The sequence below is a fragment of the Rhinolophus sinicus genome, linkage group LG04, assembly GCF_036562045.2.
Source record: "Rhinolophus sinicus isolate RSC01 linkage group LG04, ASM3656204v1, whole genome shotgun sequence".
Taxonomy (NCBI): domain Eukaryota; kingdom Metazoa; phylum Chordata; class Mammalia; order Chiroptera; family Rhinolophidae; genus Rhinolophus; species Rhinolophus sinicus.
The window spans coordinates 126061945-126077279 of NC_133754.1; the positions used below are offsets into that span (position 1 = coordinate 126061945).

Sequence of the window (15335 nt, forward strand, 5' to 3'; positions counted from 1 at the left end):
TTCCAGAAATAAACAATTCATAAGTTTTACATTGTGTGCCATTTTGAGTAGCAGGATGAAATCTTGGGCCGTCCCACTCTGTCCTGCCCACGACGTGAATTTTCCCTTCATTCAGTGTGTCCACACTGTATATACTGCCCAATCATTAGTAGCTGTTGTGGTTATCTGATTAACTGTCATAGTATCGCAGTGCTTGCATTCAAGTGACCCTTATTTAATAATGGCCCCAAACTGCAATAGTAGTGATGCTGGAAGTTCAGATATGCCAAAGAAAAGCTGTAAAGTATTTCCTTTAATTGAAAAGGTATGTGTATGTATAATAACTTACCTGTATATAGAACAGTTTATATATGGTTTGTTAATGTCTGTGGTTTTAGGCATCCACTGGGGGTCTTGGAACTTTTCCCCTGTGGATAAAGTGGGGGTCTTGGAACTTTTCCCCTGTGGATAAAGTGGGGACCAAAGCTCAATTTCACTATTCTATGTGAAATTGAGCTTTGGTGGTTTCCTCTGCAGTAATTTTCTGGTTCACAGGATGTCAGGACTACTTGTGGAAGAATTATATTTTTTATTCTTAGATCTGGACGTGATAATTGATTATCTGAGTACCTAAAGAAATGTAATGAAGCATCTGTGAAGACCTGATATTGAAGAAATAGTAAAGTTATTGTACTTGTGTATTTCCTCCTCTTATCAGAATTGTTCTTAAAGCATGCTAGTAGGGAATAGTTGGTGCTTTCCAATCATAATTATGTTTTTGGTCTGTCTTCCCATGAGAGAGCAAAGTAAAGTCTTTCACTGGACTAAAGATTGATGGAGTTAGATTAGTGTATAAATCAGATTATGTTTATGAGCTCCACTGAATGTCAAGATTGTTTCTTTTTTTTTTTTTTTTTTTTTTTTTTTTTTAAAGATTTTATTGGGGAAGGGGAACAGGACTTTATTGGGGGAACAATGGTCAAATTGTTGTCCTTTCAATCTTAGTTGTAGGGGGTTCTGTTCAGCTTCAAGTTGTTGTCCTTTCAGTCTTAGTTGTGGAGGGCGCAGCTCAACTCCAGGTCCAGTTGCCGTTGCTAGTTGCAGGGGGCACAGCCCACCATCCCTTGCGGGACTCGAGGAATTGAACTGGCAACCTGGTTGAGAGCCCACTGGCCCATGTGGGAATCGAACCGGCAGCCTTCGGAGTTAGGAGCACGGAGCTCTAACCGCCTGAGCCACCGGGCCGGCCCCAAGATTGTTTCTTAAAGTAGAATTTTGTACTAAGATGTATGCGTAGAATTCTACAGGAGCCAGACACAGCCCCTAAGAATTTAATTCAAATGAATTCTCTTACTATGGGAAAAAGAAATTGTATTAAATATATTTTGATTTTCACATTTGTCGTCTTTCAGGCTCCTAGATCTTAAAGTTATCTTTTGACAATTTCCTTTATAGGTTGGGAAAGGCAGGTAGGGGAAAGCTTTTGGTGATGAGGGATAAATGCTTAATGGGATATGAAAGATTATTACTGCTTGATAGCAGAAGAGAGGTGAAGAGTTGAGTTACTGGGATATGGACATTAACGTGGTACTCCGAATTCTTTACTGTCAAAGGTATTTCATAATAAAATATTTCATTAGTAGTGTGTAATGTGGGTAAACTATACTTAAAGAAATAATACCCTTTTTTTTTGCATCTAGTTCAGCTATTATACTAAATATTTTATTTGTATTGCCATTATCTTATGTCATTATTCAATGTGGTTAACTAGGAAATTCATTTGTGGGTATGATCAATACAACTATTCAATTAAAAAAACATGGAAAGAATGCAGTTTTTAGAGTAAGTGTGTTATTAGCCCTTTCACATGCAGTTGTCTTTCACAGGTCTAGATCTTAAAGTTATCTTTTGACAATTTCCTTTATAGGTTGGGAAAGGCAGGTAGGGGAAAGCTTTTGGTGATGAGGGATAAATGCTTAATGGGATATGAAAGATTATTACTGCTTGATAGCAGAAGAGAGGTGAAGAGTTGAGTTACTGGGATATGGACATTAACGTGGTACTCCGAATTCTTTACTGTCAAAGGTATTTCATAATAAAATATTTCATTAGTAGTGTGTAATGTGGGTAAACTATACTTAAAGAAATAATACCCTTTTTTTTTGCATCTAGTTCAGCTATTATACTAAATATTTTATTTGTATTGCCATTATCTTATGTCATTATTCAATGTGGTTAACTAGGAAATTCATTTGTGGGTATGATCAATACAACTATTCAATTAAAAAAACATGGAAAGAATGCAGTTTTTAGAGTAAGTGTGTTATTAGCCCTTTCACATGCAGTTGTCTTTCACAGGTACTAAAATGTAAGTACTCGTCTCCATAAATCTCATGGCTGGTTTTGGTCGAGTGAGCTGTTGGAAGCTTTATCATACTTAAACCAGAATTCAGTGATTGATGATGCCTTTGCTGTATTCTGTGTATATTACCTTTTTTGCAATAGTTTCTGAAAAGGAGGTTTCCATGATGTTTCTAGTGCTGGCGATAGTTCTTTTTAGACTTTTAACCTCTATAGTTTCTCCTTTACTGCATTTCAACGATAGGGCAGTCTGATCTTGCATGCCTGTCAATGAAACATCCTTAGTTTTATAAATTTAATTCCAACATTATATCTTTCTCTTTTTATAATTATGTTTATTATTTCTCTTACTAGTTTGGTGCAAAAATAATTGCGGTTTAAAAGGTTAAAAATAACTGCAAAAACTGCAGTTACTTTTGCACCAAACTAATAATTGTAGATATGTTGTAACAACAACAGCAAATAAAATGAAAAATTGTTAGCCAAAATTTCTAACAAATCAGTTTTCAGGTTATTTCTTCAAGTTCTTTTTTAGGCATTCTTTATAATCATAAATTTAGTTCTAGTCAAAGCATGGATATAGTCTAGTGTTATAAAATACAAAATTTTCTAAACATTGACATAGTATAAATGCATTTTTTTTTTTACTGTGTATGTGTATTTACTTTATATATGACTAATTATCACTTATAATGGCTTTTTAACATTTTATTTATTTTTACACTTGGATTTTCCTCAAAGTTTTTACTACTATAAAAAGCATGTCACTTTTCTTAGGGTAAATTCCTACAATGGGATCAACATCCTTTCTTTTGCTCTGTTGCAGTACTGGGGTTTCATGGGCCTCAGTTTTGGCATGGCGAGTAGGTGGAGAGTAAAGACTGAGAGCCAGGGCTACTTTCAAGTTGTCTTGGATTGCGATGTTAGCAGTGCTAATTGCATGTTGCCAATTCAGCAGTGAGAGAGAAGATTGCCATTTTTCTCTATTATGAGGCTCTGCAGGAATGAATCAAATAGAAAAATTTGGTGGAATCTGTAGAACCTCATCCTCAAGTGACATTTATTCATTGATGATCAAACTGTCAATCAGTTACAGACATGTATTGCACTACCAAGTACCAGGCACTGTGTTAGCCCCTCGAAATAGCCTTTAGAAAGACATGGTCTTTGTCTTCAAGGAGCTCACCATCTCGTGATGGCGTCTTAATGGCTTTGGTTCATAGATTGCTGGCCCTGCTTCAGAGGCCTTCTGATCCTTTTAATTTTAAGTTTTTGGAAAAATTAAGATAAAATTGCAGTAGGTAATGAATGTTTTCCCTTTGATATCTAGGTTATATCCTGTTGAGGTGAAGCTGCAGCTTGAGCAATTTCAGTGATTTTTGAAATGGTAGGAAGATAAATGATAATTCCAAGACAAGCATATTTGAAAAAGTTTTAAAAGCATATTTGCTGTTTTATATTCAGGGAAATACGGTAGGGCTTATTTTGTATTACAAGTATCCTGAAAAATCATGCTAGGGCTTATTTTCCGGTTAGGTCTTATTTTTGGGGAAACACGGTATATTGTCAGAATTCATCCTATTTATTAATAGGAATGTTACTGTACAAATGGATTATAATTGAGAATGTTTGTTTTAAAACTAGTCATTTTAGCAGATAGAGAGTTCTCCAGCTCAAAGATGTTGTTGACGGTAGTTTAGGTCACTATGTAGTTAGAACTTCCTCTAAATCTTCCCTCGTATCACAATTCTTACCTTTTCTCTCCTTTATAATGGGGACATCTTTTAAGATAAGGGAGAAACAGTTTTGTGTTTGATTTCACATTATAGGACGGTACCTAGACGGTCTGTAGGGAATGTCTGGGAGCTGCATTCTTGGGTTTGTTTTTGTGCCATCTGTTATGGGCACGGCTGCTGACTGTGAAGTGCTTTTTGTCGTCAGGGCTTTTGTTGCGTTCTACCAATGGGCTTAATTTTTGCTTTACTTTTTCTTTTCTGTTTTAGGTTGCAAGGACAGTTTTATCTGATTCACCACAGCCCTCTATGGGAGAAGAAGTAAAATTAGAGGAACTAATTGACTCTCTAGTTTCGAATCCATTCTTAACAAGGAGCCAAATTCCTCGAACTCCAGAAAACTTGAGTAAGTTAATAATGCTTTCTATGACTTGTTTCCTTGCTTAGGTATTACTATTAGAACCATGGTCTGACAAAGCTCACTTTAAAACTCTTTTATATCATGAAGTTTAGTGGCCATGGCTCTTTATTTGTTTGATGTAAGGGACTTTTATTAATGTATTAAATGCGGGCACTCTTACTTACATGGAAGTTCTCTTCAGCAGTATTATTTTACCCTGATACTGTACACTTTTGTTTCTGTTGTTTTACTAAGCCTTTTCTTGGAAAATATTTTAGTTGATCACTTTTAAAAAACCCTTTGCCTCCACATGTGATCTGTGATCAACATTTATAGAGTGTAGAGGCTGTATTCTTCCAGTCAGCAGCCAGCAGCACCAGCCCCAAACTGGGCTGAGATCCGTTCTACCTCTCCTAAGCTAGTCAGAATGCCCAGTGCTTTTTCCTTATAATGTATGATTTGTGTAGGCACAGTTCTAATATTGTCCTTATGCCAGCACACCCTCCTGGTGTAGTGATTAAATACAAATTCCATTTTGCTGCTAGAAATGATATATTTAAAGTTAGATTGATTCGATTCCCATTGAACTTAGCCACAGCCTGATAGTGGTCAGTAAACTCCAACCCACCTGGCCTGCCCTGTGTGTTTTTATAAATAAAGTTATATTGAACACAACCTTGCTCATTTGCCAGCATATTTATGGTGGCTTTCATGCTAACAGTGGCAGAGCTGAGTAGTTGTGACAGGCTGGATGGCTTGCAAAGCCTAAAATATTACTATCTGGCCCTTTACAGAAAAAGTAAGCTGAACACTGGTGTAAAAGTATTTTTTTAAAAATGGAATTTGTATATGCTGTGTGGAAGTATGTGTACGTTTGAAAACAGCTTTTGTTGTTTGTGATTAGCTGGAGATGGAGTTCTCTGATGTTGTTGGGCTTTGGTGGGTTGTGGAGCCTTGCCATCCAGGCAGCATATCTCTGGAACATATACTCAGTCAGGAGCTTTATCTTGAGCACTAGAAAGGAAATGTTTAATTGCATGCTGTGTTTGGGAATATTAGTAAATTGTGTTTTCTGCCCCTTTCATTTAATTTAGTAAGTGATATTAGGAGCTCCTGGAGAAAAGCTGTTGAAATGGAAGATAACAGAAGTACAGAAGCAATTCAGATGGATACTGAACATAGAGAAGTGTTGCCAGAATCTTTACCTGCGTTGCATAATCAAAAAGAATTTAGCATGGCCAGTTTTTTCTCAACAACCTCTGAATCTGATTGTAGCCATTCTCATTTGCCTGAAGAGAAAGTTGTTTCAGATTGCCTCAAGTGTGTGCCTCAGAAACATGTGGTGACCAGTCACACAGGTGAACCAACAACACAAAATCGGTTAGATTTGTTAAATAAGAAAATAATCTGCAAGCAAGATTTGGAGTGTACAGCTTTACATAACAAGCTTTTAGAAACTAGCCAAATAGAGACATTCTCCCCTGCTATAAGCGATAGGAGAGATGGGATAGGTAGCAGTGAAGGTGAGTGTATTAAAACACCGGACTACTTGCAAACTTCTTACAAAGAACCGTCCATGCATAAAAGTATGTTATGGAACTCTTTTCATATAGCAAGTGGAATTAATTCCAGCAGTTTTAAGGATACTGATTTTGGCATATTACATGAAACTCTTCCAGAAGAAGTTGGTCGCTTAAGTCTTAATAGCTCCAGTAGTACAGAGTCCAATTTTAAACTGGAACCAAATACTCCTATGCACACTGGCATTTTTACAGAAGATGTGGGAGAAAGACAGACTACTCCAAAATCCGACCTCAGGTTACAGGCTATTTGCAGTAGATATGAGGCTCTAAAAAAATCTCTGTCCAAGAAAAGGGAAGAAACTTACCTCTCTAATTCTGAAACACCTGAAGGACACAAACCAGAATTGAGTCCTACTCTACAAAACATGCAAACAGATGATATGTTTAACTTTTTGGACACTCATGATTTGCACACTGACTGTACAAAACCATCTTTATGCATGTCCCTTGGTGAAAGAAAACGGTCTCTTTCACCACTAATTAAGTTTTCTCCAGTAGAACAAAGATTGAGGACCCCAATGCCATGTAGTCTTGGAGAACTTCTACCTAATTTAAAAGGTAAGATTAAATAGGCCTGTGCATGTTGACCTGCTGAAGTTTTCTTTCAACTTCTCATAAAAATAGTACGCAGTGAATGCTACATGATCTCTATTAATATGACAGCATAGGCTACTTGTTCTTTCAACTAGGGTGAGAAGAGTGAACCCATCACTTTGACGGGTACTTTTCAGAATCTCTAGTGTGTATGTAGTTTATAGTCAGTATGGGACAGGGTTGGAAAACAAAAGCAAAAACTCAAAACCTATTGCTTTTGTAATACAAACTACTGAAAATAAATTTTGTCAGATTTATTTTCTTGGCTAGTGGAATGTGGTTCTAAAAACATTGAGAGTCACTATGTTAAATACCATTTTTGTAATAAGGTAATATCTGTGATGTGCTTTGAAAAATTTGGTGGGAGGTGGGGTGACAAGTTAGGTCAATGTATGTTTCTTAGGGTTGCCGTAATCAAGTACCACAAACTGGGTGGCTTAAAACAACAAATTTATTGTCTCTGGAGACAATAAGTTCTGGAGGCTAGAATCCAACATCAGGATTTTGGCAGAATCATGTTTTCTCTGACTCCACCAGAAGAAGATCCTTCTTGCCTCTTCTAACTTCTGGTAGCCCCAGGTGTTCTTTGGCTTATGGCAGCATAACTGTTCTCTGCCTTTGTCTTCGCATGGCATTCTCCCCTTGAGTATCTGTGTACCTTTTTATTTTATATAAGGACCCAGTCATGTAGATTAAGTGCCCACAGTACTGCAGAATGACCTCACCTTTACTGATTGTATCTGCAGTGACCCTATTTCCAGTAAGGCCACATCCTGAGATCCTGGGGTTAAAAATTCAACATGTCCTTTTTGGGGGTCACAGGTCAACCCATTAACAGTTAATATTAAATAACTATTGAATTATAGACGCTAGATGATACATCATTAGGTTAAATGATAATTCTCTTCACTTTTGTATGTTTGAAAATTTTCATTGTAAAGAGTTAAACTGTTCTTAAAGCATGTTAGAACAGATACAGATTTGGTGATATTCATTATATGTCATTGATTTGCCCATGATAATTAAACACTGATATATTGAGAAGTATCCAAGGGGGTGGCCGGTTAGCTTAGTTGGTTAGAGCGTGGTGCTGATAACACAAGGTTGTTGGTTGGATCCCCACATGGGCCATTGTGAGCTGTGTCCTTAAAAAAAAAAAAAAAAGTATTTTAAGAGGGATGTATTGGTAGTCTCTGGAGAATACCTCAGTGAGAATAATGGTAATTTTATCACAAGTATTTGTATGTGAACTTTCTACTTAAAGAAGACTGAAGTTTGTATTACTTGGAATCTGTCCTATTTGTTGTTTTTTGGTAATGTTTGCTTATCCTTTTCTCCTTTTAAAAATCAATTTTGCAGAAGAAGAAATCTTGAATAAGAGCCTTGATGCAAAAGAATCTCTGATTTGAAAAGATGGAGCAGTAGCCCAATTAATTTGGCTATGATGCACTTCATTTGAAGCAAGCTGATTTAAAAACTGATTTGTAATTTAAATACACATTGGAAGTGTAACTTTTTCAAGGTCTGAAAAGTCTTAAACAATGCCTTTTAGCTTCCTCTAATGTTTTTAGTTAAGAAGAGCATGTTTGGATTTTCTGTTTGTATGGATATGGTGTTAAAAAGTGGAGTATTTGGAAAGCAACATGAGTTAATGTGTAGCCGTTTTGATTTCTTGAATAATCTTGTAAGCATTAAAGGGCAAAGTAGTAGTTTAATTTATTATGTTTTAATTTTAGTTAATTAACATAAGGATGAGTAGTTTTTGATGTACTTTTATGAAGTGGTTAACATAATAGCCATTGAGTACACTGATCTTTCATTTTAGGGAAATATATAACTTTTATTGTTTCTTAATGGAACATTCTGGTACTAACCAAAAAAAGTGAGAAAACTAGTGCCTTGAGATGTGTAGTCAAAATGACAAAGTTTGGGAAAGCTCTAAACAGGCTGGATGATTCAAGTAGGTTGCTCCTGAAAAGTGATATTTGATGGAATAAAGTGCATGTGATAATAAGTGAAGACGGGAAGAAAGGATTTAGGAAAAGGAAAAAGAAGATGACTAGACACTTTTAAGGAACACTATCAAACTATAAAATCCATTCAGTGGGTTGTGTAGCAGAATTATATTTAGTCTAATTTAGACTTTGAGAACTTAATTTAACCCTAGTTTTATATTTTAACAGAAAAAATGTAATAAATTTATGTCTGTGTTTGTTTTCTTGGGGGAGCACTGTTTAGAGGAAAGGAGCTAATTTTGATTATATTACTTTCCTCAGAAACCATCAGCTTCCCACTGCCTACAGAATAGCCTCAAAATAACTTGAGAAAACTGAATTTTGGGTTAAGTGACTTGTTCAGTGTTACACAGCTAAGTCAGTGGTGCAACAAGGGTTTGATCCTATTTTCCTTCCTTAATAAACCACAAGACCCCCTAGTACAGGGGTGTCCAAACTGCGGCCCGCAATCCATTGTTAATTGGCCCACAGCAAATTCCAAAAATATATTTAGTTTACTTAAATAAACCAGGTGAGGCAATATGTACTTCACCTCGAGTGAGTGGCCCGGCCGTTTGTGTATTTTACCGCATATGGCCCTTGGTAAAAAACGTTGAAAAAAGTTTGGACACCCTGCCCTAGAAGTAACTAAAAGGCCAGGACAACAGACTGGCTGCAGGGAGTGGGCCTTCTGTTCATCTTCTAGACTCTGTGGCAGTCAGATGTGAGGCCTCTTGCACAGTATTCTGTCTCACTCAGTCATGGCCGCTGGCCAAGAAACGGGCTTGTCTCTAGCATCCAGATGAGTACATGCCATAGCCCTCTGTGAACCAGGAGAAATGAGCATACACTGGAAGCGCGATAGCACCTACAGTACCCCTCTGTCTAGTCCCAACTCTTAACCATCAAAACCTTGTTCATTTGCCAAGAATGAACTGGCAAGGAGAAAAGGGGCGAGTTCTGTAAGTGGATAGACTTCATATCTTTCTTTATTCATTTTGGGCTTTTTCTTGTTTGTTCAGTCCCAGTTTGAAGGCCAGTCTTTTTGTGAGAGAACATCAGAAAAAACATACTTAAAATAGAAAAGAAAGGGGAAAAGCTTTTCCTAAGGTGCTATATTCCTTTATTAGTTAACAAAAAAGGGACTCTGCAGGTTAACTGGGAAACTGTTCTCTAGTGTGCCTTAAGAAAACTCAGTATCTATGAATTCAAAATTAACATTTTTAGGGAGGAAGTAGGGCCATAATTAGCATCTACAAAGTGTCAGGGCCATTCCTAGCCACTTTATATAGTTTCATATAAGTCTTAAGTGTAAGATAGTGATTATTATACCTATTTTACAGATGATACTGAATGAAGCTAGGAAACCTAAATGACTTGTCTAAGTTGGACTCAAGGAATCATCTGGGATACATCTTAATATAGATGCCATAGGTCTAAAATGGGGATTGGGGATCTGCATTTTAAATATGCTTCCCTGGTAATTATGAGACAATAAAAAGCTTAAGAACCACTGCTAGGGGATATTCACATTTAGCCCTAGGTACGGTACCTTAAAGAAGCTGGTACACTAGTGCTGATAAACTATAGAGATCATTATCGGATAAGGAAGCTCAAGTTCACTAGTAAGTGTGGGAGGCCATTAATTACTGAGAAACCAAATATCAAAATCTCTGGACACTGGATTTACAAAAATCACATCCTTCTTAAGTGAGTTACACCTGTGATAGGCTGAAACTTTTAGGCAGTTTCATGTCCTTATGTCCTTTGCGTGCCAGTAGTATAAACAAAAATATCTCACTTTCTCCTCAACCATTTTTTATGACCTGTCTTTAGTCTTCCCTGGCCAATACTGCCTGCATACCTGCCTTATGACTTTACGGGTTTGTCACTTCTTTTTTTAAATTTTTTAAAAATTCCATTGCCAATTCCAGAACAGAGTTAAAATATAAAGGCATATAAGGCCCCCTACATAGATTTCCTCTGTTCCCCCTTCCACTACGATCTCCCATTTTTTATTGAAATGCGTGTGAGCATGGGTCTTTAGAAATCTTAATTCACAATTTTGAAGCTGGAATACTTTACGCTGGTCTCCCAGCTTATCACAATTATACGTGTCCCTTAAGGCTAAGGCTCAGAACAAATCTCACTTCGACCTTTAAGTCTTAATTTACCCTTTCCATGTCCATGGGCCTATCCCTTCTTGGAAATCCATGGTTTAACTTTTATTCATTTCGTATTTTTCATTTATTGCTTTTATCGTATTTTTTCATGGTTGTAAATGCTCTCGTTACACCAATTACACACACACACCTATGTAGGTGTGTCGGGTGTGTGTCCGCACATATTCCAACCAAATAAATATTGAAGTATTGGAATTGTTTTCTTTGCCTCTAATGTGATGGAATTAAAGTAATGGTAGAGGGTTACTTTAATACTGTAAATGTACTTTTTCTCATTACATTCATAGATTACACAGAATGTACCTTGTTTTACTCACTATTTGTAAAATAAAGTTGTGTGAACGACTTCTATGTTGATTAGAAACTTCAGATAATGCCAAAATGTCCTAGTTATTTTCAATGTTTAAAGACGACAAACATGTCATGTTGACATGAAAAATGTTATCAAGTGGAATAAAGAATATTTGAGGTTAAAGAAAAACATGCAGGTAATTTAACTGAAAACAAAAATAAAGTATTTTGAAACCATTCTTTACCATGATCTCCTTAACCATGATCTCTGAAGTCAAACTTTATCTAAAGAAGAAACAAATTTTTGAGACCTTATAAAAGGAAACCCTATTTTTTCTGAGTATACTAAAATTAAAGGAAATATGTTTAAGGACATTTTCCTCAATGTAAGGAAAGTATCTGCTAAAGTAAAATTCTCTTTTCACATTAATTGCAGACACATAGTTGCTCTTTCACCTCATGCACTGTGAATGTCAAGTCTACATCCTAAATTTAAAATATCTGTGAGTCCTCTGTGGGACTATTTGTAAATATGTTCTATCTACTCTAGTCTTGAATAAACATTCAATATACCACCTGGCTCTGGAATTTCCTATATATCAAAAAGAACCATGTCTTGCAAATCACAAAATGATCACACAGAAAGTTGTATCAGTAACTTGATAAACAGAAATTTGTGCACTTCAGTGATTCAGGTGAGTGTTTTGTGACTGCCATTTTAATTACTAGATTTATTAAATGTATTTTAAAAAGTACATCGATACTTCAGAGTTTTTTCATCTGAAGTTTTTATACTAATTGCCAAAGGCCCTAATTAGACGAGTTTAGTAAGTTAACATCTGGTTAGCTTGTTATTCATGGGTAGGGATGCTGTCATCCACAAATGCTATTTTAAAGTGTTTTAAAAAATATTAACTACAAAGCCTTGGAAATTCTAAAGTTCTATCAAATATTTAATGTCTGTTTACAGAGCTGATGTCTCATTTGTAAAAAGAGGTAAGAGGAGTTGATCAGGTTACTTGGCTCTAAAACAGATTGCATTTAAAATAATCTTTTAAGGCAGCTGGAAACGAACATTTTAGGTCTGTTCTGATTTTACTATACCACTGTTCCAATCCAAATTAGGAATCTTAGAATCCTTCCCCCAAAGTAGGTAGTTCAACAATCTGATTCAATATTATCCAATTTCTAGATAAATACAGACAGGAAAGTGTTCTTGTGCAAAGTGAGTGAAACACAGAAGTCATTTAACTTTCCTGGGCTTCAATTTATCTCCATCTGTAAAATTACGGGCATTATGTCAAGTAATAATGTACACCTAAAAAAGCTAGGATTTCATGGTTAAGTTTTCTGTCTGGAGTAAGTGGTGGGGTGTGTGTGTGGGGGCGACACCTGTAATCATACTGCCTCGGTTCAGCTGCATGATCTTAATTTGGTCATACCAGTTTTCTCATCTATTAAAAGTAATTTACCTCATAAATTAGGATTAAATAAGAAAACGCACATCAAGTATTTAAGAACACCTGGCATTTAAGAAGGGCTCAAATATTTAGCTAGGCTCCATGTCCAGTAATTTTGGAGTAGGGGGAAAGAATGGCTCAATAGGTAGTAGTGATAGCTGATAACACTACTATGTGCCACTTACAAATGTTTCCATGTTTTCATTCAATCCTTTTACTAATCCTATTTTGTAGTGCTATTCTTATCCATGTTTTACAAATGAGTAAACTAAGTACCTTTCCCAGTTCACAGGGCTAGTAAGTGAAGAGACTAGAATACTAACTCAGCTCTGAGCTCAGGTGGTGTAGCTTCAAAACCGATACTCTTAAGCACTCTGCCACAGCTATGAAACACTGCTAAGAGATGGGGCCTAAGATCACAAAATCAAATTTACCAATTAAACAATACTTGTGTGCAGTCAGGATCTTTAGGTTTACGTATTAACCACCTTCAAATTATTTCAAATAAGACCATATTTTAAATTGCTAACAGTAAATGTTTATTCATGATTGAAGCCAAGAAGACTTTATAAATGCATTTTAATACCTTGCTGATAAAATAGTAACATTCCATCTTTGCAATCTTGTAAGGAATACAGGAAGATATTAAAGGCTTTGATGTGTATATCTATTATAACCAGGTAATCAGAACACACACACACCACCTACTTTAGTGTTACACCATACCAACTTTTCAGAAAGGCCATCTTGAAGCTCTACTGGATAGCTGAGTAAATAGCGTCCAAGGTTTAAAGGCTGGGGAATAGGGTAGAGAGAGATGGAAGGAATAAGCAGCACACATTTCAAAGCCCACTTTTAAGCACACGACATTATGTATGAATACTAAAAAAACAAAACAAAAAACCGAAAAAAGAGGCAATTCAGCCTTTTCAGAAAGCATTTGGCAATATTCAACGCATAAGGAGGCTGTGCTTGGGACCATCCACTCTCTCCAGCTTCTCAAAGTGTTTCCTGGCATTGCGAATGTTGATCAGAGTAGCTGCAGACGGGATCGACGGATCGGACATAACAACCATCACGTACGTGTTTGATGTGAAGATGTCGATGAAAGCAGCGAAGTTAGAATTCCTAACTTCCATGCTCTGGAAAGAAGCGGCCAATTTACTGCAGCTCAGCTTGAACTGCTTAATGATGTTGCTGATCTTCTCAAATCGGTGGACGTCACGCTGCTCTTTGCACTGGTAATGAGAAATGACCAAGAAGGTAGCTCTCTCGAACAGCAGAACTTCATCAGCCTCAATAATTTGGGCAAAATTCCTTAGGTTCATCTCCAGCTGCTGAACATTGGGAATCAGCTGATAGACAATACTGGACCAGGCTTTGTAGAGCGTTTCATCCCAGATCGATGTTCGAAAACAAGCGCACTCCAGGGGGCGAGACAAACGCCTCAGATCTTCCTCTCGCTCTTTAAAAATCAGGTCACGCTGATCCTCCTGAACCAGATCCATTTTGTGCACCAGGCAGAAGATTTTGGCATCAGGAGAGTTCTGGAGGATGGCCTCCAGACACGACTGGTAATAATGCATGTCCTTTTCCAGTTCGCGGCTCTCCACGTCAAACACATAAATCAACACCTCGACATTACGGAAGATGTTGTCTCGCTGGCTAGTGAAGTAATTTTCCATGAAGGTGTCCTGACCGCCACAGTCCCACAGGTTCAGCACCAGGTTGCCCAGAAATCGGACGTGGGAGTGCTCCACATCAATGGTGGCACCCAGGCGCCGAGTGTCACGAGCAATATAATTTGCAAAGATAATCGACCTCATGCTGGTCTTTCCCGACCCGCTCTTCCCCATCAACAGCACCTTTTTCTTCATGGCTGTATTGGGCATCACCCGCCGGAGCCGCTGCGGACTGGGCCTCAGGGCGCGGCCTAACTGCAGCGCGGAGGGAGGGAGGGGCCGGGCGAGGCGGGGGCTCCGCGGGCTGGGCCGCGCAGCTGTGCAGTTTGGGAAGCCGAAAGTGCGAGCTCGGGGCTTGAAGGCCGCGGCTGGGTGACCTCTTCCGCAGAGGAGAGCGCCCTGGGGCAGACGACTGCAACAGCCCGGGAGCACCGTTCGCCTTCCGGAGAATAAGTCGCTGCGCCCTCGCTGCCACCCACTTCCGGCGGCGATCTCGCGAGAACTTCCGCGCTCGGCCGTCACTGCCTAACGAGCTTTCATAAACAGCTCTTTTAATGAAACTGAGCAGGGGTTTCCCGAACGAGGAAATGGAAGGGGAATCCAGGACTCTGTTGCTCTGTTCTCCTATTTCAACAGGGTTTACAGTTGCCAGGTGTACGAATGTCGTGTGGTCGGTTGGGAGAATGCTGCCATCTCGCGGCCAACTCCCGCAACACGTCACAACTGGCTTTAAGAGCGGGGAGTGCTTGGGTGGTTTTCGGCCGAGGCAGGGGACAGGTGAAGGGGAGGAAGGCCAACTTCTCAGCGAAATTAGGCCTCACCAGATTTCCTAGTTTACTGACTATGAGGGCAGAGCAAATGAAAACTGTGCAGATGAGGAAAGTGAGATTTTGAGAATTTGAGTGACAGCTCAGTGCTACACAGTTAGATGGTAAATCCCTACTGGGTGATATCCTGATTCCCAGTTACTGTTTTTTCCACTTGGACCCAAGTTCCTTTCTCACACCTGCTTTCCCGGTTATCTCAGACATTAGAATTTATAATCAGCATTCCAAAGCTCGAGGAAACAATATGG

At 38.1% G+C, this 15335-nt stretch overlaps 2 protein-coding genes across 2 annotated transcripts in view; one reads left to right on the forward strand and one right to left on the reverse strand.

Annotated features, from left to right (window-relative positions):
• HAUS6 (HAUS augmin like complex subunit 6) overlaps positions 1 to 11357 on the forward strand; it is a 34548-nt gene extending 23191 nt beyond the window's left edge. Inside the window, exons 13-16 of the mRNA XM_074331521.1 lie at positions 205 to 304; positions 4344 to 4479; positions 5568 to 6614; positions 8010 to 11357. Coding sequence (XP_074187622.1) covers positions 205 to 304; positions 4344 to 4479; positions 5568 to 6614; positions 8010 to 8059 — 1333 coding nt within the window. The 3' untranslated portion in view covers positions 8060 to 11357. The remainder of the gene's footprint in view (positions 1 to 204; positions 305 to 4343; positions 4480 to 5567; positions 6615 to 8009) is intronic.
• A 1783-nt stretch (positions 11358 to 13140) lies between these two features.
• On the reverse strand, positions 13141 to 14889 carry RRAGA (Ras related GTP binding A). The gene has a single exon (XM_019739182.2). The coding sequence runs from the start codon at positions 14468 to 14470 to the stop codon at positions 13529 to 13531; it is 942 nt and encodes a 313-aa protein (XP_019594741.1). The 5' UTR covers positions 14471 to 14889; the 3' UTR covers positions 13141 to 13528.
• Between the last annotated feature and the right edge of the window lie 446 nt (positions 14890 to 15335).